This window comes from Bos indicus, chromosome 10 (genome assembly GCF_029378745.1).
Source record: "Bos indicus isolate NIAB-ARS_2022 breed Sahiwal x Tharparkar chromosome 10, NIAB-ARS_B.indTharparkar_mat_pri_1.0, whole genome shotgun sequence".
NCBI lineage: Eukaryota > Metazoa > Chordata > Mammalia > Artiodactyla > Bovidae > Bos > Bos indicus.
In genome coordinates, this window is record NC_091769.1 from 92,162,033 (window position 1) to 92,187,727 (window position 25,695).

The 25,695-nt window shown below is 42.7% G+C and overlaps 1 protein-coding gene across 2 annotated transcripts in view; it reads left to right on the plus strand.

Moving 5' to 3' along the window:
• TSHR (thyroid stimulating hormone receptor) overlaps positions 1-25,695 on the plus strand; it is a 159,810-nt gene that overhangs the window by 83,166 nt on the left and 50,949 nt on the right. For both annotated transcript variants that reach the window (XM_019969347.2, XM_070797953.1), the window contains exons 2-6: positions 2,757-2,828; positions 9,094-9,168; positions 19,680-19,754; positions 22,448-22,522; positions 23,890-23,967. In XM_019969347.2, the coding sequence (XP_019824906.2) occupies positions 2,757-2,828; positions 9,094-9,168; positions 19,680-19,754; positions 22,448-22,522; positions 23,890-23,967 (375 nt within the window). The remainder of the gene's footprint in view (positions 1-2,756; positions 2,829-9,093; positions 9,169-19,679; positions 19,755-22,447; positions 22,523-23,889; positions 23,968-25,695) is intronic.

Sequence of the window (25,695 nt, forward strand, 5' to 3'; positions counted from 1 at the left end):
CTCTACACTGGGAGCATGGACTGTTAGTTACTGGACCACCAGCAAAGTCCATCTGGTGGGCTTTTAAATTTTTTTAAATTAAACATAGATCCTTTACTTTTGGAGACAGAATTTTTGCCAATGCAAGTTACAAATTAGGTCCATATGACCTACAAGCAGCATGTGCAATCTTAGATAAGCTTGCCCTCAAGATCCATGCCTTAGGACATGCTCTATAAGTAAGACTGTCTTTGAGCTCAAGAAACTGGGTCTCTTCAGGTGATACCCAATAGGTGTGTATCTTATCTTTTTGTTTTCCTTAGGCTTGGCCCAATTTGACTGGGAGATTTTAGTCGCAATGACTTGTTATTCTTTTTTTTTTTTTATAACTTTAGAATCTTGGATCTGGACCAATTGGATTTAATCAGTCCAATTGAGAGAGTGTAATTAGGAGAGCCGTGAGGGGGTGCAGGTAATTTACAGGCCCTGGATTTCTGGACTCATATGAAGGCACATCGCACTTGATGCCCAATCACCAATGTTGCAAAAGGCTGACATTCTACTCTTTTGTTATTCACATCACCTCTCTCTGCCCTCAAGTTAATAGGCCCTTTTAGAAATTAATTTGGCCTTACTGATGATTTGATTAGGCAAGTTACAGATTTACTTCTTGATAGACAGACGGACATACTGGGTAAAAAGAATGGCTATAAACAGGTCAGTAAGGTGGTGGTGAGAGGGGAGAGAACCCACTCTGTAGTCCCGTGATTAGATCTTTTGCTAAGCCTGTGCCTCTGGACCATGAGTTTCCCATTTCTCAGTATTTTCTCTCCCCCTTGGTAGGACAGAATAAGCCAGAGTGAGCTCAAGTTTGTTTCCCTTCTACAGGCTGTAGATAACTAGCTTCCCCTGAGGGCAGACTTTGTTAAGAATAGAGTGCTCCCATATACAGTTGACTCTTGAACAGCATGGCTTTGAACTGCCTGGGTCCCCTCATTTGTGGGTTTTCTTCTGTAACAAATACGACAATCCTACATGATCCAGCAGTGGTTGGTTGAATCTGCAGGCACAGAACCACACATACTGAAGGCCAACAATAAAGTTATTCGTGGACGTTTTAAAGTGTGGGAGTTGATGCCCCTAACCATCCCCTCCAGTGTTCAAGAGTCAGCTGAATTTCCAAATGCTTCCTTTTCCCCCTCCTCTGACAGAAGCACAAAGGGATTTTTTCCTTAATATTTGGTGGAACTCCTGGGGGTAAATCTCACAAAACGGTGAAGGTCTACCTATAACTAGGTTGTCCTGGAGTTTTCAGTTCTCAGAGTTGTGTGCACTGCACCTGTGGCAATTTCACAGCTCAGGTTTTCATGAATCTCTACCCTGGCGCTGGTCCCCCCACCCTCGCCACCCCTACAGTTTTTGCTCATGAGTCTCTGCTCTGAGAAGTACCGACTCCTGTTTGTCTCTCCTGTCCTGGGGACTGTGGTTTGTCCTATCTTCCCCTCCCCCACAGATCTAAAAAGAGTTATCGATTTTTCTGTCTGTCTAGCTTTTTATTTATTGTTAGGAGGGAGGTAGGGGACTTCCAGGCTCCAGTCAGACAGAACCAGACACCAGAATTTCTAAATACATTTTAATCACTGCAAAAATTCGTAGTTCAAAGACTACGGAGATCAAGGAAATCAAGTATTGAGAAATCACCCTGCAGCCTAGAAGGAAAAATACACAATTTCAGTCTAATAGCTTTAAAAAAGCTTTACCAACATGCAAATGGCAAAAACAAACCCATGAAGAAGATAATAAGCATGTGCATTGGCTTTTTGCAAACTGAGTTAGGACAATAGGTACATCTTTTTCCATACAGAATTCAAGAGGTTGCCATAACAAAGAAAAAGTGAAGTGAAAGTCATTCAGTCGTGTCCGACTCTTTGTGACCCCATGGACTGGACTACACAGTCCATGGAATTCTCCAGGCCAGAATACTAGGGCGGGTAGCCTTTCCCTTCTCCAGGGGATCATCCCAACCCAGGGACCGAACCCAGGTCTCCCAAATTGCAGGCAGATTCTTTACCAGCTGAGCCACCAGGGAAGCCCCATAACAAAGAAAGGGAGTAGACAGTGGAGGGTCCAGGTGGAGAGACACGCTAGAATGCATCAAGGTGTCTCATTGCACAGGAAAACCAGTCTCAATCTTCTGAAAAGTATCAAAAATCAAACAGGAAGAAAAGCCACACCCAGTAGTTTGCATATGCAACTAAGACACCATGATCCTCTGAAGCATTAGGTCCTTGTTAGTCATTTATTTCCAAATTGCAGCAAATTCATGATAAGATCAAGGTAATGATTGAATAAAGCTTTGCTTGGGCAAAAAGGTTATAATCATACCACTATTTTTAATCCTCTTAGTATACTCTTAATAATACTCTGGTGGCATTTCAAGATTTTTTATTGACAAAGAATTCAGTAGTCCTAATAAACTTATGAATATATTATGTTGCCCTTCTGTTAACAGATTATGATGTTATACAAGGCACACCAGTTTACTGCAAATTCGAAGGCAATGCCTGAAGATTTATTTTCTGCCTTTGCATCTCTTAATTCTGGTTTTGTTGGGGAGAAAATTATTTGCTTTTCATCGAGTATTATTTTTGTTGATGATGATGATAAAATATATATTGTAATGACTGTCATGCTTCTAATAATGTGTTCTGTATAATTGGGGTGGGTTACTAGAAAAATCTAATGGTTTGGAACTCTGTGTCACTTTTTTTTTATAGGAAGTTTATAGAGACTCATCTGAAAACCATTCCCAGTCGTGCGTTCTCAAATCTGCCCAATATTTCCAGGATGTAAGTCACATTTTTCTAATATAAAAAGATGTTTGCAATTGTGATATGGAGTTTTCTAATGGAGTTCTATCAAGAAACACACCTGTTAAATATTGCACTTACGTAAGGCAATGATGTCTACATTTTCAGTATGAAAATGAAGTTTATGTACGAGGTGTTTGTTTGATTTTGCTGCATCTCCACCCCCTAATCCCTAGATGATTTTTTTAAACCTAAAGCAAATTTAAGTACCTTTGGGTGTTAAGAACTTACTAATTCTTAGTGTATGTCAATATATTTTGATACATGGCAAAACCTTAGCCAGAAATCTCTCCCAAAAACAAATATATATCTCTCGAATCTATCTATCCTCATTACCAATTCTTGATTCTCTTTTCACCACCAGTACAAATGTTAACATTTTCTCATAAATGTAGTCAATGATTTCAGACTTCTCACTTAAAAAAAAGAACGAAAAATAATTCTTAATCATAGAAAACCAAACTGCTGTACACTCAAGAGTGAGGAGAAAAAGAGCTTCCATGTTGCACTGACGAGTGTATCTGTGTACGAAATGAGCCAGGTTTTTATTTTAAGTCATTGATTCTGACAAGCAGCACAGATAATCCAGGGACACCAGTAACAACACCGCCAGGAGCAGCCTGCGTGGTCTCTGGCTGAAATTAGTCAGTTCGTGACCACTTATTGTCTCGTGTGTCATTTCAGGGGCAGTTGTGGTTTTTAGTTGTCACGGCCGGAGAGAGGGGTGCTACCAGGATCTGAGGGCTGAGTTGAAGGATCTGCTCAACACCCTATAAGGCGTAGGACACCCTACATACAACCAAGCATGATCCAGACCAAAATATCAGTAGTGCTGACGCTGAGGAGCCACCCCAGCTGAACGTCTCTGCAGCTTGGTTTTTTTCCTACCAGCCCTTCCTTTTTTTCAAATGCATGTCTTCTTTGGTTTCTGTGCTGTTGTTCCCTCCCTCTTTTTAACATCTTACCCTGACTCCTCCCCGTCTCCTTTCCTGGCTTCCTGTCTCATTCAGATCCTTACATACCAGTCCTTTGTTTATTTTGTCCTAATTGCTCTATGCCCTCTGCCCCTTGAATGAACTCTCTCTCGCCTTTGGACTCACTGTTACCTAACGCAACTAATTCTTAAAGGACTATCTCTAGTTCTGACTTGTTCCTACAGTTCAGAGCTATATTATAGATTTCTTTCTTTCTTTCTTTAAATACACTGTAGAGCAGTTTTAAGTTTACAGCAAAACTGAGGGGAAGGTACCGAAAGTTGCCGTATACTCTCTGCCCCCTGCCACGCACACTCTTCCACATTATCAACCTCCCCCACCAGGCTGGTACAGTTGTTAAAATTGGTGAGTCTACACTGACAGATGGATTTTTTTTTTTTACCGTCAGAGCCACAAGGGAAGCCCAAGAATATTGGAGTGGGTAGACTACCTCTTCTCCTGCAGATCTTCCTAACCCAGCAATTGTACCAGGGTCTCCTGCATTGCAGGCAGATTCTTTACCAGCTGAGCTACCAGGGAAGCCCTTAAGTCCAACACTTTGTGACCCCATGGACTGTAGCCTCCCAGGCTCCTCCATCCATGGGATTTTCCAGGCAAGAATACTGGAGTGGGTTGCCATTTCCTTCTCCAGATCTTCCCAACCCAGGGATTAAACCCAGGTCTCCGGCTTTGTAGGCAGACGCTTTACCGTCTGAGCCACCAGGGAAGCCATTAGTGTCTCTACTTGGCTATATTCACTCATTCATTCAGTAAATAGTTATTGAGCCCTACTTTGCGCCTGGCACTTTGCTAGATGTGTCATATACAATAGTTGACAATACTCACGGAACCTCCAGTTTCCTTCCTAAGAGAGTAGTAAGTGCCATGATGGAGTCAGTTCTAGGGTGACCTAGGAACTCATGTGAGAAGTCTGTTACCTCGATAGGGGGTGTGGTCAGGGTAGGCTTCCTGGAGGAAATGGTGCCTAATTTGTGATCTCTATTGTCTGGGGAAAAAACAAAAAACAAAAACAGATGAGGGAAAGATAAGTCGAATAAGAAGAAAAAATGGCTGTCAATGAAATTAAAAATAAGTTTGTGGAAGCTGGAGCTTAGTCTCAAAGTGGGAACAGTAGAGAAGAATAAAACTGGGACGTAAGTGAGGACAGGGCTTTGTGAATCTTTTGAAATCTCCCCTAAGGAGTTTGAAATCTCCCCTAAGGACTAAGCCACAGGATGACTATATACAGGGAAGTGACAGATCAGATGTTTTAGAAAATATGAAATCTGGGAAGTGACAGATCAGAATATACAGGGAAGTGACAGATCAGATGTTTTAGAAACATGCTCTGTCTGTGCTGTGGAAAATGGGTGGAAGTGGAGCAAATTGGAGGCAGGAAGCTAGTGAGGAGGTTGACTCAGTGCCCAGCGAGAGGGGTGGCAGGCTGAATGCGGATGACAGACGGAATGGGGATGGCTTGAGCCGTAATTTAAAAAAAAGTGGCTAGGTTTGAAAAATAAGGGAGAAGAGAACAAAAGTTGGTTGACTTGGAGGTGGAGAATTTCATTGCTGTTTCTGACTGGGACCTGTGTGTGGTTGACGAGCACGTTTGCCAAGGCAGAGAAGTTTTCTGTGCATCTGCTATGGAGGGGCAGGGGATACGTCAGGAATTCAGTTTGGGGCACAGGGCATTGGAGGTGCCTTGGAGGCATCAAGCAGCTCTATCTAGTAGACATCAGGGTATCAGTTTTCATCAGTTCATTCAAGAAATATTTATTCATTCCCTGGTATATATCAACTGCTGGTCTAAGTGACTGGGATGCCTCAGGAAACAAATGGACAAGGAACCGTGCACCTGTGGAGTTTACATTCAAATGAAAAGAAATAGACAAGGAAGCAAAAGCATGATAAATAAATATGTTAATTCAGGAAGCAAAAACATAATCAATAAATATGTTAATTCAGGAGGGGATTTGGGTATTGAAGCAGACTAAGGACCTTAGAGCTGGAAATCCCAGGTATGTAGGGGAACTGGGGAGAGATTTGGGTAGAGATTGAAACTTGAGAGTCACAAACAGGTAGAAGTAACGTGACCAGGGAAAGGCATCAGAGAGGCTAAAAAAAAACTGAAGAAAGACAATTATTTTAAGAGTATGAGGTCCCTCGGGAGGCAGGAGGGAATGGCATCCAAATAGAGGGTTGACCTGCAGGAAGATGGGCATCCTTGGTGCTGTAATAAGAGAGTCGTAGTATGAGGTGGGCAGAGGCAGGTAAATTAATAGGCCTCTTGGAGGGGAATTCCAGAAATTCTCAACTCAAGGTTTTGATCTTTTCTACAAATTATTAAAAAGATTATCTACTCATACTGAGGGTAGAATGGGCAGGGTTAGAAATTTGAGAAGGTTTAAAATAAAATGATAGACAATAAAAGAAGGAAGGTTAACTGAGATGTTCAGGATGTCCAGGCAGATCTGAAGGTCCTGAGGAAGATTCCTCCAAGGAGTCTGTGCTGAGATTCTCCAGTCCGGATTAAGCATGCCCGGAATCCCATCAGAGAATTTATCACTCCACGTGTTAATCCCATTTACCAGTGTGTATCTCTCACTACTGTGAGTTCCTAGAAGCTCAGTGCCCATTTACTAACATATAAAGTAAATGTTCAATGTATATTTCTTGAATGAAAGCATACACACACACATAAAAAGTCCCATGGACAGAGGAGCCTGGCAGGCTACGGTCTATGGGGTCGAAAGAGTCCGACACGACTGAGCGACTAAGCACACAGCACAGAGAACAGTCAGGGAGCCATCACCTCTCAGGGGAGGAGAGAGGTCAGCAGGAGGTTTGTCTGGGACAGTACACTGTCCCACCTATTATGCTGACTTAAGTATTAATAGTACCATTTTTTAACTCACAAAAATATCCTATTTTGGATGATAGACGATATGGTTACCCTAGTGATTACATACAACTTACATGCTAAGAAGAAATTTGAGGAAGAGGTTGGATCTGATTTTTCCTGATTATAAAAATAGGACAAGCTGTTAGGGAATCATTGCTTTTATCCCACTGAATAAATGGTTCCTATGTGTTGTCTTTGCAACCAAGCTATGGCAGCCCTCTAAGGAGGTATCATACAGTTGGAGAAATTGGAACTTCATTTATTATGACACGAGCTGAATGACTAAAACCTTAAGAAAGCTTTGCCCCTCCTAAACTAAGAAATTCAGGAGAAATACTGGAGCAATGGATAGGATGCAAAGTTAAGAAAACAAGTTTGCTACCTTCGTAATTAAGCTTGTCCCTCAGATTGCTCAGCTTCACCCACCTTAAATCCCCATAATGTCTACACAATAAATTCTTTTCAACATCCTCAATGGTTTCCTCTCTGTCAGAGATATGACATTTGGATCAAAATAATTTATGTAATGTTATCCACAAGTGGCAAGGGCTTGGGAGACCCGACAAATCAAAGGATTACTGGCTAGAGAGTAGATAGCTCGAGACGGAAAGGACAGGACCCTTAGAATACTCACACCACCAGTGATAAAAGCTCAGATGGAACAGTCAGCACTCCTCTTAGAAGCAGCGCATTAATGAAAACATTTTACTGGCAGATTCAACTCAAACTATACTCCAGGGGTTTTTAACCTTGCCTTGTACCTTAGAGGGGCTTCCCAGGTGGCACAGTGGTAAAGAAACGTCCTGCCAATGCAGGAGACACAGGAGACATGGGTTTGATCCCAGGGTCAGGAAGATCCCCTGGAGGAGGGCATGGCTCCCCACCCAGTGTTCTTGCCTGGAGAATCCCATGGACAGAGGAGCCTGTTGGGGTACAGTCCATAGTGTTGTACAGACTCACACATGACTGAGCACGCATGCACATACCTTAGAGTCATCTGGGAACCTTTTTAAAAATAAAAGTATTTGACCATCCTTTATATACTCTGAATTAATTATTCTGGACCGAGTCTTAAGACATGTTTCAAAAGCCTCCCAGATAGTTCAGCTGTGTGGCCAAGGTTGAGAAGCTCGGCTCCACATACAGGTGGGCACCGTCTATTAATCATTAATTTTCCCAGATCTCATAGAAATGCCTCTCAGGAACAGGCAGTCCTTGAATCTGGCTGCATTAGTCATTCTTATTACGGAATGGAATTTAAGGAGACTATCTGAAATATCATCCCTTGTGTATTCTTCATGAGTTGTTTGTTTTTTTTTTTAAAGTACTTAGAACTTTGTGTTGCCTTTCCTTTACAAAGTTCAAAACCAACCTTGAGTTTTCAGCCTCATCAAAATAAAAAAGCAAAGTCTTGAGAGAGTATACAGCCACCACTGCATGGAATGCTCCAATAGAGAATGGTAGCTTTTCTTCATCTTTGAAAAGTGAAAGTGAAGTCTCTCAGTTGTGTCCGACTCTTTGCGACCCCATGGACTGCAGCCTACCAGGCTCCTCCGTCCATGGGATTTTCCAGGCTAGAGTACTGGAGTGGGTTGCCATTTCCTTCTCCCAGGGATCTTCCTGACCCAGGGATCGAACCCGGGTCTCCTGCATCACAGAGAGACGCTTGACCCTCTGAGCCATCAGGGAAGTCTCTATCTTTGAAAGATGAAAGAAGTCTCATCTTTGAAACTACATCTCTACTCTCATGCTGTTAGGTACTCCATTAAAGACGCTTCTTATTCATTTGTGTATTCTATTCTGCTGTCTTTCACTTTCTATTTTGAGTAACTAGCCTATTCATTCATTTACTCATTCATTCACTTAATTACATATTTATTGGAAGTCTACTACAAGACAAGCAATATGAAAGGCACTCAACATTCAGTGTTCATCAGACACCAGGCTCAGTTCTCCATTTCAGAGAACTGGCTGTCTAATGAGACAACATAAATCAAATATCATCCAAGCACTTGCAAAGTTTCACTGTGATAATTAGTGGAAGGAGAAGTTCGTGGTGCCATGAGGCTATCCTGTGAGAAATTTGACCTAATCAGGAAATTTGGGGAAAGAGTCTAAAGGAAGTATCAGTTCAATGAAACCTGAAAAATGAGTAAGACCAATGAATTGGTAAACTTTTAGATAAAACAGGATCTAAAAAAAGTAGTCGTAACTACTTTTAACATAATTAGGGAGAAATCATGAGGGTTGTACCTGTTTCATGACCTGGGATGCCCCTGACAAAGCAGTTACATCAGAATTAATGGTATGTTTGCAGTTCATGACCTTACTAACTTTCTACTTTGTCTTTTACTTTTGTGACATTCAGCTACTTGTCAATAGATGCAACTCTGCAGCAGCTGGAATCACATTCCTTCTACAATTTAAGTAAAGTGACTCACATGTAAGTACAATGAAAAGTGCAGCATAAATCCAGGCTGCAGCCACTTTTTTTGGGGGGGGGGTTGTCTTTTTATTTTTTTAGTTAGGAACTTTGTATTTCTACATATCAGGCATTTGTCTCTGAAAATCCAAATTGTTGTCGTTTAGTCACGAAGTTGTGTCCAACTCTTTGCAACCCCATGGGCTGCAGCACACCAGGCTTCCCTGTCCTTTACCACCTCCCGCAGTTTGTTCAAACTCACATGTCCATTGAGTCAGTGATGACATCTAACCATCTCATCCTTTGTCACCCCCTTCTCTTCCTGCCTTCAATCTTTCCCAGCATCAGGGTCTTTTCCAATGAGTCCACTCTCACATCAGGTGTTAAGTAAAACCTCACAAGATTCCACTACCAATTCTCAAGTGTTTCTCTCCATTTAAGTATTTGCTAAGATACAACAGATTTTGTTAAACTGAGGAGCAACATACATCCACAGCCCTTTTTTGATTGATAATTTTGGGGATCCAGCGACTTCACTTTTACTTTTTACTTTCATGCACTGGAGAAGGAAATGGCAACCCACTCCAGTGTTCTTGCCTGGAGAATCCCAGGGATGGGGCAGTCTGGTGGGCTGCCGTCTATGGGGTCACACACAGTCGGACACGACTGAGGTAACTTAGCAGCAGTAGCAGCAGATGGCAATAAGAGCTGTTTTCTAGAACATGGATCAGAATTTCTGTTAATGATTAAATTCTTAACTTGTTCTCACTCTCAGTTTATATTAATTCATCCTAATTTTCACTTCCATGGCAGAAGTTAAAGACAAAATTAGAAGTCCTCTTCCTAAATTGTCATTTCTATTACTGCTGTGTTGTAGATTTTATTGGCATGGATATCAGTAAGTCTAAATATTTACTGGCTACCTACTAGATTCCAGCTTCTGTGCAAGTTTCTGAAAAGCTAACATTTTCCCCCTCAGTTAGGAAAGAGAAATGTAGCCTTGTGAGATTAAAACAGGAGTGAAGAACTCTAGGTTTTGAGTTGGTCAAAGTGGGGTTAAAACCCTGGTTTCTTTGCCTGTCATTATCTAACCTTGATGTTCCCTGGTGGCGTAGTGGTTAGGTCTCAGCAATCTCATTATCTAACCTTGGAAAAGTCACATAATCCTTCCTAACCTCAGTTTCCTTTTTTGTAAAATAATGGTAATAAGAGTTCCAACTTAACATGCTCATTATAAATACTGAATGACATGATGCACGGAAGCATTGAGCACACTGCCTACACACAGAGGGCTTTCCAGGCGGTTCAGCGGTAAGGAACCCGCCTGCCAGTGCAGGAGACTCAGGTTGGATCCCTGACTCAGGAAGATCCCCTGGAGGAGGAAATGACAACCCACTCCAGTATTCTTGCCTGGAGAACTCCATGGACGAGGACCCTGGCAGGCTACAGTCCATGGGGTCACAAGAGTCGGACAGGACTGAGCAACTGAGCATGCGCACACCCTACCACACAACATCAATCAATACACTTCACACTGTTTTTATTTCTGTGGTACTTTACAAGCTATAAAAAGTTTTATATAAATAATCACATTATATTCTTTTAAGCAGCCCTGTATTGTGAAATATTAACTCTTTTCTTGATTAAGAACAAAAATACTTATCATCTATAAATAGTGTTCTAGACATTATGTTGAACATTTATGGACTTTATTTAACCTTCAAAAACCCTGTGAAGTAGAGATTATCATTTGTATCATTTAATTAAGAAAAACATAAATGTAGAAGAGATAAACATGTTATCCTAGGTCACACATTTACTAAGGAAGAGGGCCAAATTTTTTACATCATATATATCTGCCTCAAATATTTTTTCCCGGTACATGACAGTGTGCTACCTTCAAGAACACTGAGGCTCAACTTTGTTCCTTTGTATGATACCTGCATAATATAGCTAGTGGGAAGCTTCCCAGGGAGCTCAGCTCGGTGCTCTGTGTTGACCTAGAGGGGTGGGAAGGAGTCCAAGAGGGAGGGGATGTATGTATACACAGAGCCAATCCACTGTCTTGTATAGCAGGAACTAACACGACATTGTAAAGCAGCTATATCCCAATAAATATAAATAAACATGCAATCTAGGGAGAAAAAAAGAATACTGAGGCCCAGAAAGTTGTCTCCAGCATACAGTATTAGATCAACCATCAGTCTGAAAACAACTAGAGGAACTAGAAAAAAAAATCTGTTTAAAGGGATTGAATGTTATGAAGGGAGCAAGAACTTAAGGGGAGAGAAGGAGATCCTCAACACAGCATTCGACCGTTTTCCTCTTGAAGAATTTTCTGAATTGTAAACAACAGCTGAGGGGTTGGGAAAATGACCAGAGGTTTAGGCAGTATCTTAGGGCTAGGGAAATATTAATAAATGCTTATCACAAAGTAATTTTATCGAAATTAATTTACCCAATTCTTAGTCCCCATTTTGCATCAGTAGAGTACAGCGTTTAAAGTATTTAACAAAATTCTGGCTTTGCCAATATATTCACATCTTGTTTTTAAAGTAGTTAATTAGTTACTACTTCCCTATACTTCTCAAAGCACACAACAAAGTTGCCCTGATAGATGTCCGGTAATTATTTAATTTTAATGAATCTCTCCACACTTGTTAACTAGAGAGAGCAAATTTAGTCAGAGAGGCTTGCCTCCAATTTTTTCCAAACCCACTACCACTTAAAAGCAGACTACAAAAACAAAACAAAACAAAAAAAAACCCTGAATATCAAATTTAAGTAAAAGTTGATAAGGATCTGGGACTGGCTAAGAACTAGGTTTTTGGCCAATATCCTCATTCAGTTCCTTGTTTTAAACAACACAATCTTACATACTGTTCAGTCACTAAGTCGTGCCCTACTCTTTGCAACCCCATGGACTGCAGCACACCAGGCTTCCTCGTCCTTCACTATCTCCTGGAGCTTGCTCAAATTCACATCCACTGAGTCAATGATGCCATCCAACCATCTCATCCTCTGTCGTCCCATTCTCCTCCTGCCTCCAATCTTCCCCAACATCAGGGTCTTTTCCAATGAGTCAGTTCTTCCCATCAGGTGGCCAAAGTATTGGAGCTTCAGCTTCAGCATCAGTCCTTCCAATGAATACTCAGGGTTGATTTCATTTAGGATGGACTGGTTGGATCCCCTTGCAGTCCAAGGGACTCTCATTGTATTTGAATTTCTTTCAAGTCCAGCTCTGCTGACTGGAGCAGCTTCTCCTAAGCTACTTTAACTCAGTCTCCGTGCTGAGTGAGAGTCTGAAGCTTTCCTAATACCCTTGGCCCATCTAACTTTGCAAGTGAAAGGCCAACTCGACTTTATTGTTGCCCTCAATTCTTCCCCCCAGGCCTGCTCTTCATTCACGGACTGGAGGTATTTAGGGTGTGGGCAAATATCTCTAAGGCTGATGATCACAGTCAAACGCTGGCAACTAATGCCTAGTGAATAATCAAGGTGGGGAGCGGGGATATGACAATGGAAGAATATCAGTAGTTGGAAAAAGTTCCTTCATAGGAGGGTTTAAGCCTTCCTTTCCCTTTCTTTGGCTGATCCCTCCCCAACCTGAGAACTCCCTTCTCTCACCTTGCAGATTTCCCTTGTTCTTTGGGTTTGGACTGTGTACTAAGTACCTGCCATAATGCCAACTTCCCTGTTTTGGCTCTTAGTGAGAATTAACAAAGATTTCTCAGAAGAAGAAAAACCCAGAGTCTAGACATATGATTGGTGGTAGTTTCTGACTCCTGCGACCCCTTGGACTGTAGCCCACCAGGCTCCTCTGTCCGGGGGATTTTCCAGGCAAGAATACGGGAGTGGGTTGCCATTTCCTTCTCCAAGGGATCTTCCTGACCCGGGGATCAAATCCACATCTCCTGCATTGACAGGCAGATTCTTTACCACTGAGCCACCAGGGAAGCCCTAGACATATGGTTAAATGAACCTAACCTGATTCGGAGAAGGCAATGGCACCCCACTCCAGTACTCTTGCCTGGAAAATCCCATGGATGGAGGAGCCTGGTAGGCGGCAGTCCATGGGGTCTCGAAGAGTCGGACACGACTGAGTTACTTCACTTTCACTTTTCACTTTCATGCACTGGAGAAGGAAATGTCAACCCACTCCAGTATTCTTGCCTGGAGAATCCCAGGGACAGGGGAGCCTGGTGGGCTGCCATCTATGGGGTCGCACAGAGTTGGACACGACTGAAGTGACTTAGCAGCAGCAGCAGTGATGCTAGATTATTAATCTGCTCTCTTGTGAAAACACTGCATACTGAGCATAATGTTAGACTTTTCATCTAAATGTCCATTTTATTTTAAATCAAATGAAAGAAAATTAATCTGTAATGAGCATTTCTATTTCTTTTAAGGTCTGGTTGGTGATTTCCTTTAAACATCATTAAAAAAAAAAAAAAAAAGGAAAAAGAAAGAGCTGTATTTGGAGTTAGAATTTCTATCTTAAGGTCCAGAGTTGCCTCTAACTGTGTGACAGGAGATCAGTCACTTCATCTTTCTAAGCGTCTCCATCATTTTTGTCTGCAAAATAAGGATGATGTTACCTGCTTCACTTAAGTCAGTTCTTCCATTCCCTCACTGGTAGAAACTTTCTGAGTAATAAGTATACCCGATGTCTTTTTGCCTTTTAATCTGCCAACACTAGGCTTTTTAACTTTTTATTTTGTATTGGAGTGTAGCCGATTAACAAACAACGTTGTGATAGTTTCCGGTGAAAAGCAAGGGACTCAGCCACACGTATACATGTATCCATTCTCCTCCAAAGGCCCCTCCCACCCAGGCTGCCACATAACATTGAACAGAGTTCCCTGAGCTATATGGTAGGCCCTTGTTCCAATCAATAAGCTTCAAAATCCTCAAACATTTCCCTGACACAGCTAAATTACCTTTTTGTAAAAGAGCATACTTGAAGATTTAAGCAGACTATTTGGCACTGCGTGTTAAAATTTTTTATATGGAATACATATTGCTTTGTTTTGCTCTTTTAAAATGTGGGACTTTTTTGCATGCCTTTTATTTTTTCTTCATTTGAACAAGATAAAATAAAAAGTGAAAATCACAAAGTCCTAGCCTGTAAACACCTCCCAGAGATGACCACTATTAACTGTGTGCTTTGTATTTTAACAATTTTCTCCATGCTTATTGTATGAGTTTGGGTAGACTAATTACTGTAGGAAATAGACAAAATTTCAACTGTGTAAACCCCTGTGTAACTGAGGGGTATTTCTTGCTCACAGGACCGTACTGGGTGGGCGAGCAGGTGGCAGGCCGCCCTCCTCCGTGCCGTCACGCAGGGATCCAGGCTGTCGGTCCAGAGGCGCTGACCTCTTCAGCTGTTGTTGACACTCGCCCCGCAGCGCCGTTCCATCCCAACCCACTGCACTGCAGTTACATGTGGATTGCCCTCCTCTTGCTTTCCCCAGCTTCCTGGAAGCACATCTAGCCTCCTGCATGCTTGGGCCATAACTGCAGATTCAACTTCACCCTCACAGGCATTCTTGGAACTCACTCAAATTTGTACTTCTTTTTCACCCTTTTTCTTTCATCACACGCTTCTGGTACTTACCCTACACCTCCCTTGTTTTTTTTTTTTTTTGAAAAGGTTATACCAGCTGCATTCATTTCTGACATCTGTCTTCATTTAACTAAACTACTGACAGTCCACACCCGTTCCTTGCTTTAGCTGAGGTTTTATTTTTTCTGGCTTTATTGAGGTATAATTGCCATACAACACTGTGGAAGTTTAAGGTATACAGCCCGTTGATTTGATATACTCACATACTGCAAAATGATTCCCACCATAGCGTGAAGGAACACCTCCACCCCGTTACATAATGACCATTTCTTTTTTGAGAACATTTAAGATCTCTAGTAGCAACTTTCAATGATATGCTGCTAAGTCACTTCAGTCGTGTCTGACTCTGGGTGACCCCACAGACGGCAGCCCACCAGGCTCCCCCGTCCCTGGGATTCTCCAGGTAAGAACACTGGAGTGGGTTGCCATTTCCTTCTCCAATGCATGAAAGTGAAAAGTGAAAGTGAAGTCGCTGAGTCGTGTCTGACTCTTAGCGACCCCATGGACTGCAGCCTTCCAGGCTCCTCCATCCATGGGATTTTCCAGGCAGGAGTACTGGAGTGGGGTGCCATTGCCCTCACAGTATTATTAGCTATAATCATCATGTTGTACACTGGATTCTCAGAGTTTGCTACAATTACAGCTGGAAGCTTGTACACTTTAGCCAGTATCTCCCCAGTCCCCTGCCCACAGCCCCATCGCAGCCCCTATCCGAGTTTGGCAATTTTTAGATTTCACATATAAATGATTTCATACAATGTCTATATTTCCCTCAGCAGAAATTTTTAAAAAGTCATTTGTGAGGAAGTGTTAACTTACCTCAGAAAGTGGCTTCTTTTGCCTGGTGTTTTCTTTTGATATCTCCTGTCCATTTTTCCTTTTTTTTTTTCACTCTTACTGAAAAACCCATTTCCTCTTTTGTGTCTCTCCCTCCCTCCCACCTCTTTCTTCTCTTGCAGCCACCATGTTGGTTGCCAGCCTCATTTAATCAGCTGTGGCCAACAGCGGTGTTTATTTTCCCTTAATTCTCTCGCTGCTTCTAAAGTGGATTCAGCTGGGCTATACCCTTTCGCTGTGACATTCTCTTGGGATACTCACTTAAGTTCGCTTGTTCAACAACAGTCACTCATGGAGCAGTTTTCCAGACGGCAAACCATACTCGGAGAGTTTTCAAACTCTTCTAACTAGTTTGCATTTGACTGACAGCAGTTCAACCCCTCCCCGCAAATGGAAAGCTCTGGCAAGGAGTTTATTGCTCCCCACGAAGAGCACCTTGACTCAGCTGATGGTCTTAGAGGTGCAGCGGGGGCGGCCAGGAGCCCACGCAGAGGGACAGCCCGCAGTCCATTTACCCAGCATAGAAGGAGTATCAGGGACACAGGACGCTTAGTTTCAAGTCAGAACGAAATGTAAACAGTCTGGTTTAAAGTGGGTCTCTCCCTGCAGGGTCTTGGTTGGGTAAAGGTCATGACATGATAATTTAGGATTAGTTGACACAATGGGAAGATGATGAGGCGATGGTGTCTTGGGACATAAACTGTTGAAGTGGTGATGGGTCTTTCAAGAAGTTCCCACAATGAACAATAAAGTTATTTTCCTTGACAAAATGATGCTAATGAAGAAACGAGACCGGTAAGGTCACACCGGCAAGAAACAGTAAACTGAGCTGGGAGATGGTTTCTGTTCTGAGAGTTAATGCCACTCTCTCTTTTCCACGAGTCTGTTGCATGTTTGCTGTACTTCGTCAAATGTCACACCTTGTGGGGTTTTTTGCTTGTTTGTTTGAATTTTTACAAATATCGCAGCGCCCCCAACCTGAGGTCTCCAATGCCTGCTCCAGCTTTCATTCTGCTCAGGTGAAAAACGGTAACAAAACTAACACCTATAGAGCCTTTACTGTACACACGTGAAACCTCATAGAGACATTATTTACTCTCCACAAGAGTCTTACGAAAGAGGCACTAATACTGTCCCTGTTTTACAAATTAGGAAATTATGGCTCAGAGAGGTCAAGGAACTTGCCCAAGGTCACATAGCTAGAAGCGGCAGGGCCAAGATTTGACCTTCAGTTCAGTTCAGTCACTCAGTCGTGTCCGACTCTTTGCGACCCCATGAATCACAGCACACCAGGCCTCCCTGTCCATCATCAACTCCCGGAGTTCACTCAGACTCACGTCCATCGAGTCAGTGATGCCATCCACCCATCTCATCCTCTGTCGTCCCCTTTTCATCCCGCCCCCAATCCCTCCCAGCATCAGAGACTTTTCCACTGAGTGAACTCTTCACATGAGGTGGCCAAAGTACTGGAGTTTCAGCTTTAGCTAAAGTTTTAGCTTTAGCTTTGTTCTTCCAAAGAACACCCAGGGCTGATCTCCTTTAAAATGGACTGGTTGGATCTTCTTGTAGTCCAAGGGACTCTCAAGAGTCTTCTCCAACACCACAGTTCAAAAGCATCAATTCTTCGGTGCTCAGCTTTCTTCACAGTCCAACTCTCACATACATACATGACCACTGGAAAAACCATAGCCTTGACTAGATGGACCTTGTTGGCAAACTAATGTCTCTGCTTTTCAATATGCTATCTAGGTTGGTTATAACTTTCCTTCCAAGGAGTAAGCGTCTTTTAATTTCATGGCTGCACTCACCATCTGCAGTGATTTTGGAGCCCTCCAAAATAAACTCTGACACTGTTTCCACTGTTTCCCCATCTATTTCCCATGAAGTGATGGGACCAGATGCCATGATCTTCATTTTCTGAATGTTGAGCTTTAAGCCAACTTTTTCACTCTCCACTTTCACTTTCATCAAGAGGCTTTTTATTTCCTCTTCACTTTCTGCCATAAGGGTGGTGTCATCTGCATATCTGAGGTTACTGATGTTTCTCCTGGCAATCTTGATTCCAGCTTGTGCTTCTTCCAGCCCAGCATTTCTCATGACGTACTCTGCATATAAGTTAAATAATCAGGGTGACAATATACAGCCTTGACGTACTCCTTTTCCTATTTGAAACCAGTCTGTTGTTCCATGTCCTGTTCTAACTGTTGCTTCCTGACCTACATATAGGTTTTTCAAGAGGCAGGTCAGGTGGTCTGGTATTCCCATCTCTTTCAGAATTTTCCACAGTTTATTGTGATCCACACAGTCAAAGACTTTGGCATAGTCAATAAAGCAGAAATAGAGTTTTTCTGGAACTCTCTTGCTTTTTCCTTAGGTCCATCCAATTATTCAGTAATAAAATAAAAAGGTAATAAGAAGGTGCAAATTACTGATACATGCTACAACACGGATGAGCCTCACAGACACCATGCTAAATGACAGAAATCAGACACAGAAGACAATGTATTTATGATTCTATTTATATGAAATGTCCAGGTAAGGCAACTTTAGAAGTAGAGAGGAGATCCGTGCTTTCTAGGAAGAGGGCAGGGAGTGAGAATTGACTGCAAGTATGCATATGATTACTTTTATCATTGATAGAAATGTTCTAAAACTGAATTGTGATGATGAATGCACAATTCTACAAGTTTACTAAAAATCATCTAATTGTATCAAATTGCAATGCATAAAATTATGGAAACTTTCCTTCAACAAAACTATTTTTTAAAAATCCCAGAGGCCAGATTCTGTCTTCCAGTTGTTACCAGCAACCATTAGATTCAGGTTCCTTTTAGGAATCAAGCCTCAGGTGCCATTCAGAAGGGGTCAGACTGTAGGCCTTACTAAGTTTTCTTACCTTCTTCATGTAAGCCTGGGGAGGGCCTTTAAACTCTTAACCAATTTACACATGTTGAATATATTTACTTCTATTAATACCAGTGAGAACCTGTTTCTAACAGGCACTGATTTCACTGATGCTAGCTGTGCATTTTGATAGCATGTATATAAACCTAAGTAGGTAAGTTATAGACCTATATGATATTATCACACGTGCTGAAGTGTTTTTAAATAACTGTATAGGAAAACAGCTTCTCCGATGGCTCAGTGGGTAAAGAATCCACCTGAAATGCAGGAGACACGGGAGACTCAGGTTTGATCCCAGGGTTGTGAAGATCCCCTGGAGAAGGAAACAGCAACCCACTCCAGTGTTCTTGCCTGGAAAATCCCATGGACAGAGGAGCCTGGCAGGCTCCAGTCCATGGGATCACAAAAGTGTCAGACACACCTGAGCGACTAAGCACACGTGGGAAGAGAAGGGCCTCCCTGGTGGCTCAGTGGTAAAGAATTCCGCTGCCAGCGCTGGAGGTGCGGGTTTGATCCCTCAGTCAGGAAGCTCTCCTGAAGAAGGAAATGGTAACCCACTCCAGTATTCTTGCCTGGAAAATCCCATGGACGGAGGAGCCTGGCATGCCAAATCCATGGGGTCGCAAAGAACTGGACACAACTTACCGATTAAACAACAATATGAAGATAAACCCAAGTGAATTAAGAATACTCGTTAACTGTACTGCCTCTGAAATAGCAATGGACAGAGGAACCTCACCGACCGATTCCTGTGCTGTTATGCATTATATAATCCATGCAATCCCCCACTCCCCATGGCCAGGTTACTTGTTATTATCAATAGTAAAGATATCTGCCCTCAACAGACCACTGGAGAGATTTCTAAACCTAAAAGGAAAAAAAGTCTCTGAGGCTATGGATAAGAGAAAGGTCACCCCAAAATTTAGATGGATCAAAGCTAAGTTAATGATGGAAGAAGGCTGAACAGCTGTTATGTCCCTGAGAGAACCAAAAAGTAGCTTTTTGTTGGTGGGACTGGTTCCTGGCAGAAAAAGTCCCTGGGCACCAAGGAAATATGTATTCTTCTCATGAACCTTTGTTAAACCTGATTAAGACTGTTTTATCTTTCATAAGAACAGAAATGACTATATTATAGTGACTATGTTTCTTATAACTTTTACAGAGAGATTCGGAATACCAGAAGTTTAACTTACATAGACTCTGGCGCCCTAAAAGAGCTCCCCCTTCTAAAGTTCCTGTAAGTATTAACGCCTATCCCATCCTGCCCTTTTTAAAAAAAAGAGAATTATAATGTAGGAATATCCCCGGGATAATGTGGACCTGGGTCATTTTAGTGGTGAGTGGTTGGGTGGCCTGGGACACACCACATCCTGTGACTTACTCCCCACCTCTTCCCTTCAGGCAAGGTGTCAGGTGAAGTGAGTCACATTTTTAAAACCTATTCAAGGGACTTCCCTGGTGGTCCAGTGGTTGAGAATCCACCAGCCAATGCGGGGAATGTAGGTTCAATCACTGGTCCGGGGAGATTCCACCTATCTCAGGGCAACTAAACCCGTGCTCCACAACAAGAGGAGCCCCCACAATGAGAGGTCCTCACACCGCAGCTCAAGGGTAGACCCTGCTCGCCCCAACTCGAGGAAGCCCGCACTCTGCAGCTAAGACCCAGAGCAGCCAAATGAAGTAAAACCTGTTCAAAAGTCGGCACCTCGTGCTGGGACCAGAGACCGCCCCAGGAGACCTGAGAGAGAAAACGCCCTCATGTACGCATGGTCTTTAAATGAATATACCCTCTGAGAGCCCACCGGTCAATTTTGTTAGGGAACAGGTATCGCAATATTAGAGTGGTTGTTACACTAAAACGAACCAAAAACGGCGACACTTAATCTCTGAGAGGTTGGGAGGGGCACCCAACAGAGAGGGACAGCACTTTCTGCTTGGGTGACACCTTGTGAGCTAACTGCAGTCTCAGTGGGAGCGGGGACCACACGTTTTCGTCCTCTGTTGTACTTCACTGCCTGTCTGCTCAACAAAGCGTGTTCAGCAGATGTGTGTGCATACGCTCAGGTCCTCTGGGCACCCTCCTTTCTTGCCTCCTTTCCTGCTCACATGGGCTGTAAAAGATTAGGATGTGAAAAGATTACACAGGAAAAAAAAAGTTAACCTTCATCCCAATACCCAGAAACAATCACTATTCACATATTAGTTCATTGCCATCTAGGGACTTTAAATAAAAGTATATATCCAAATATATTCCATGAAATAAGCTTCTTCAAGGATGAGTAGAGGTTACCCAGGAAGGGGAGAAGAGAAATACGGGTGGGTGGAATAGCACGATAAAGACACACAAGTGTGCAACCACGTGGCTTATTTGGGGAATGGAAAACAGTTCAGTGTTGAAGAGGTAAGGGTGGGAGACGCCAGGGGAACAGAAGAGGACATGGATGGGATACTGACGGGGTATCTAGGAAGTAATAAAAATTTGCTGAGCCACAAGGGAAGCCCAATAAAAACTTAACAGCACAAGGCAATTGCTCCTGTGTGGACTCTGAGCTTCAGTCCTTTAGTAACTCTTTGATTAGTAGACATCAGGTTCCCTAGTCTGTGCAAGGCTTGGTGGGGAACATGTTGGATAATAAAACCTTGTCCTTGCCTTCAAAGAAGTTACCATTTTTTAAAGGAAGATTTATCTATGGAATTGAAACGTTCGTCCCCTAGAAGAATAGTGGGAAGTGACAAATGGGAGGTACATACCTTTATCTGGGGGTCCAGGTAATTACAGGAGACATCAAAAAGGAGATGGACTCATTTGGGGTTTTGAAGAATAAAGAGATCTTGGTCCAAGTCCCTAAAATGGCATTTCCAGCCCTTTCCAATACAGTCCCCACTTAACTCTCAGGCTCTTGCCCCCTGCTCTTCCATATGAAGCGCTGTTGCAAGTGAATGGGTTTATTTACCGTTCTTCAGATATTCCTTATGGAATGTTACTTCTCTCCTTGGTTATTTGGAGCTTCCCATTTGCTTTTTTGAGACCTCAGGCTCCTGCTTTCTCTTCAAATCATGTGCCTTCCCCTCTAGGAATCAGGTCAGAATTTGCCTTAGAAGGGACACCAGAGCTTTCTCTGCTGGAGACATTCTATAAAGGTTTACTGGCAGTGACGAGCTCTTAGCATGGCACGCCAAGGCTCTCAAACAAAGCGTAACTCCACTGCCCGTGTTCTAGTAGCTACAACAGAGTTAGACCAACTAAGTCTGGGAGGCATCTGGAGCCTGAGCTTTTATAGTCATGCTGTTTTATGCACATTTTTATCTTGACATTTTGCCCTGATGATACAAGCTTTGGAAAGTGAAGACATTGTCTTTGACTGATTTCCTTCTTTGTCTGAACATATTTTTATGGTACTGCTGCCGTGGTATTCTCAAGAGGCTGCCATAGGCGTATCATTCTTGGTAAAATAACCAACACAATATAAGGTAGAGTTTGCAAAAGGGAGCCTGGCATGGAGTTGGTAATTAGATTGTCTTCCTGTTCCATCCTTCCCTTATTCCACCCTCCCTTCCTCCGACACATGCATCATACCCTCCAGTTAAAACAAGGTAATCACACACACACACACACACACACACACACACACAAAGAAACCTGAATTCCTATTTCTAGGAATCCCACATGGCTCAAACAATCCCCAGATTTTCCTAAATAGAATAGATGTATTGACGCTGGTGGACTGGGTAAATTCCTGTACTTTGAGAAGCATCGTCCCATCCAAGGGCTGGAGCTTGCCATGGTCTCTCAGATAATTGACGAAGGAGTTAGGATTTGATCCTAGTCTGACGTCAGAACACATTCAGCTGTTACATTATTCTACTTCCTATGTGTTAATTTTCTTACCTTGTTTCTACTCTTTTTTTCTTCTTTTTCATGTACTGTAGTGGCATTTTCAACACTGGACTTAGAGTATTCCCCGACCTGACCAAAATCTATTCCACCGATGTGTTCTTCATACTGTAAGTGTGCACACAGGCAATATTCGGCAGTATTGACTTGTTGCTAACGAGAATTAGGGTGCAGCCGTAGATGATGGTTGGAACCAAGTGAAGCAGTTGTTTCAAGGAGGAAGCAGTGATCATCTGTGACAATCGCCCTGATGAATGAAGTCAGGCAAGGACTGAGAAATGCCCGTTGGGTTTAGTAATATGGGGGACTGTGATTCTGAAAAGTGGGACTCTCTGGGTGGAGAAGTCTGTTTGGAGTGAGCTCAAGAGAGATTCGGAAGGGGGAATTAGAGATGGTGAACTCTTTTGGGAAGTTTTACTATTAAAAAGAAGCAGAAAAATGTCTCAGTAGTTGGAGCACATGGAATAAGGAGAAAAGGGTCTCTTTTTTTTTTCCTAAATAGGAGAACCTGTGGCATGAGTGTTTGCTGATGGGAGTGACTGAATAGAAGGAAATTTGATGATATTGAGGACACTTTATTCTTCACATAGCTTTTCAAACACCTTCCCATGTGTTATCATGTTTGCTCCTTTTAACCACCTTACAAGACATAAAAGGAAGTTATAGTTGTTACACTATACAAACGAGGAAGCTGAGGAATAGAAAACCTAAGGGATTTGGTCTGAGGAGGGTCCCAGGAGCGGTCATGAGTGGTCTCCAACCACTTCCTGGGACTTCTGATTGGGGACAAGTGCTCTTTTCCAAAACCCGTGACATAGTCAAGTGTCTTACTAGTTGTACGGGCATGAGAGGACATATGCAGAGAGAGTTACAGGTTGAGTTTGTACTTTGGAATCAGCAAAATATATCAATAAGATGACAGGATCCAAACTCTTGGGATTTTGCTAGAAAAAAAAAAAAAAAGCGCATGCTCCTTTGGTACAGAAGAGCTCTGTTCAAAATATAACCCATCTTCCAGCAACTAGAACACAGAAAAGGTCTCCAGGAACATCTGCCTGGCAGTGTTTTTCAAGTGAATGACACTTTAATAATAATCATGAAATGATACCCATCGATCCCATTCTACCAACCCTTTTCGGGGATTCCACACACTGAGGAAACGAGTTGCTCTGGATGAAGTATTTGTCACGTGAGTCCTCCCTTTGCACATGAGGACTTTCAGGAACTTCAGCCCCCACACAAAGTTCACTAGCTCACTGCACAGGTGGGGCTCTGAGTGCATGGCCACCTAGGTCAGCTCTCACCGCCTCACTGGAGCTCTGAGCCACCAGCAGCTAAGAGTCAACAATACCTACAAAGAAATAAGATAAAATGGAATCATGTCAGGTATATATTTAGGTGCATATGTACAGCAAGAGCCCAGCTCCAGAGGTGTTTTTTTTTTTTTCCACCAAGTGTTTTTGTTCCTGTCTTGCAGTGAAATTACAGACAACCCTTACATGACTTCAATCCCTGCGAATGCTTTTCAGGGCCTGTGCAACGAAACCTTGACACTGTGAGTATGGCCAGTTCCACTCCTGCCAACTCTGGAATTTTTATCTGGGTCACTGTCATATTCCCGCAGGCCATCCAAGAACCACACTGCCGCACAGTATGTTGCTCTTTGGTCTGCCAAGGGTTACATACAGTTAAATAAGAGTGGCACCTTATGGTGCGGAGCTCTGCAGCTGACACAGTGGTTTAGGCAGCAAGACAAAGGGTAGTCTCTTACAGAAGTGGTCCGCACACTCTATCTGTGAATGGCCATTCAGGTTTTCCAGACCACATGGCCTTGGTGGCAGCTGTTCAACTCTGCCATTGTAAGGCAAAAGCAGCCATCCACAATACACAGATTAATGAGCACAGCAGCTATGTTCCAACGACATTTTATTGACAAAAGCAGGCAGTGGGCCACATTTGGCCTGCAGACGTTATAAAACAATATCCTGTATCCATTATCTCAATTGAACAGAGGAAGAATTGGATTAAAGCAAATTTAAGTGACTGTCCCAAGGTCCCTGAAGTAGAAAACAGTGCTCCTAATAAGGGCTTTTAATGCTTTGCATTCATACTTTAGCTGTGTCATCACTAACTATTACTAAGCTCCTACTATGGGATATTGGATAGAAAACATAGTCCTTCTCTATATCATCATTTTTTCCAGAGTTTGAATGGGTTCTGCTCTTGAGTTGTTCAAAAGGAAATGCTTTATTGGGAAAATTTGCAAAATGTTCTCAGGAAGGAGATCTCATAGGGGTATAAAAGATAAGTTAATTTCCCAAGCCATAAAGAATTCCCTTCTTTGGTCAAATTAACCACAAAGTAAAGTTGGGGCCTCATCAAATGATCCCCACCTGACTGGTCTCAGTACCACTGTTCACGTTCAGGCTCGGTGGGTGTTTGGTGTGGATTGTTATCCAGCTTCCTTTCTTGGGTCACATTGCATCTTCTTCACCAATGTATCCAAACCTGATCGAATTATCCTCCAGCAAAATTGATCCAAGACTCCACACAACTCTTTGAAGGACTGTTTCGAAGTAGTCTTGGGCCAGCAATCTTGACCCTGTGAGGCAATCTCAACCTCTGGAACTCTACTCAGAGTGGAGCATTTCAGTTCGTCCTTCTCCAAACAGGAGGAGAGCTTTCTTAAAGAAACAAGAGGCTCCTTAGCCATTTCATTTGACCACACAGCAGAGACTGGGGTGTAGTCGGCTCGGTCCCAAACCTCAAGGCCATTTGCATCTCCTGTAAAAGCTTCCCCTGTGCCATTGGCCACGCATCATACATAAACACCAGTCTCAGTTTCTTTACAGAACGTTACCTCCACCTTTCGGCGTTTTTCTCTAAGGACTCATACCACAAGCAGCCCTCTCCATTGGAGCCTGGTCTTTCTCTCACACCCAGCATGGGGCCTGATAGGCATTTGATAAACCTCTGAATGAGGGAACCTCAACTTTCCTGAAATCTAGAAGTGGGGATGCCACGGCTGGCCCACTACCTTTTCAGATGACTATTTCTATGTTCCTGCAAAAGTCCTTGCTTCTTTGAAGCTGATGCTCAAAAAACTGTAAACACAAAAGGGTATGTGTCCAACAGCAAAATCCGTACCCATCTTCCTGGTAGGATAGAGTTTCAGTGAAAATTTGCACCTTTGGTTCTTTCTTTACTATGTTTTTCTTCCTTCACTGTTTCCCTTTCTGAGACCTACGTGTCCTCACGTAGGTCTCAAACAAATAAAGATTGT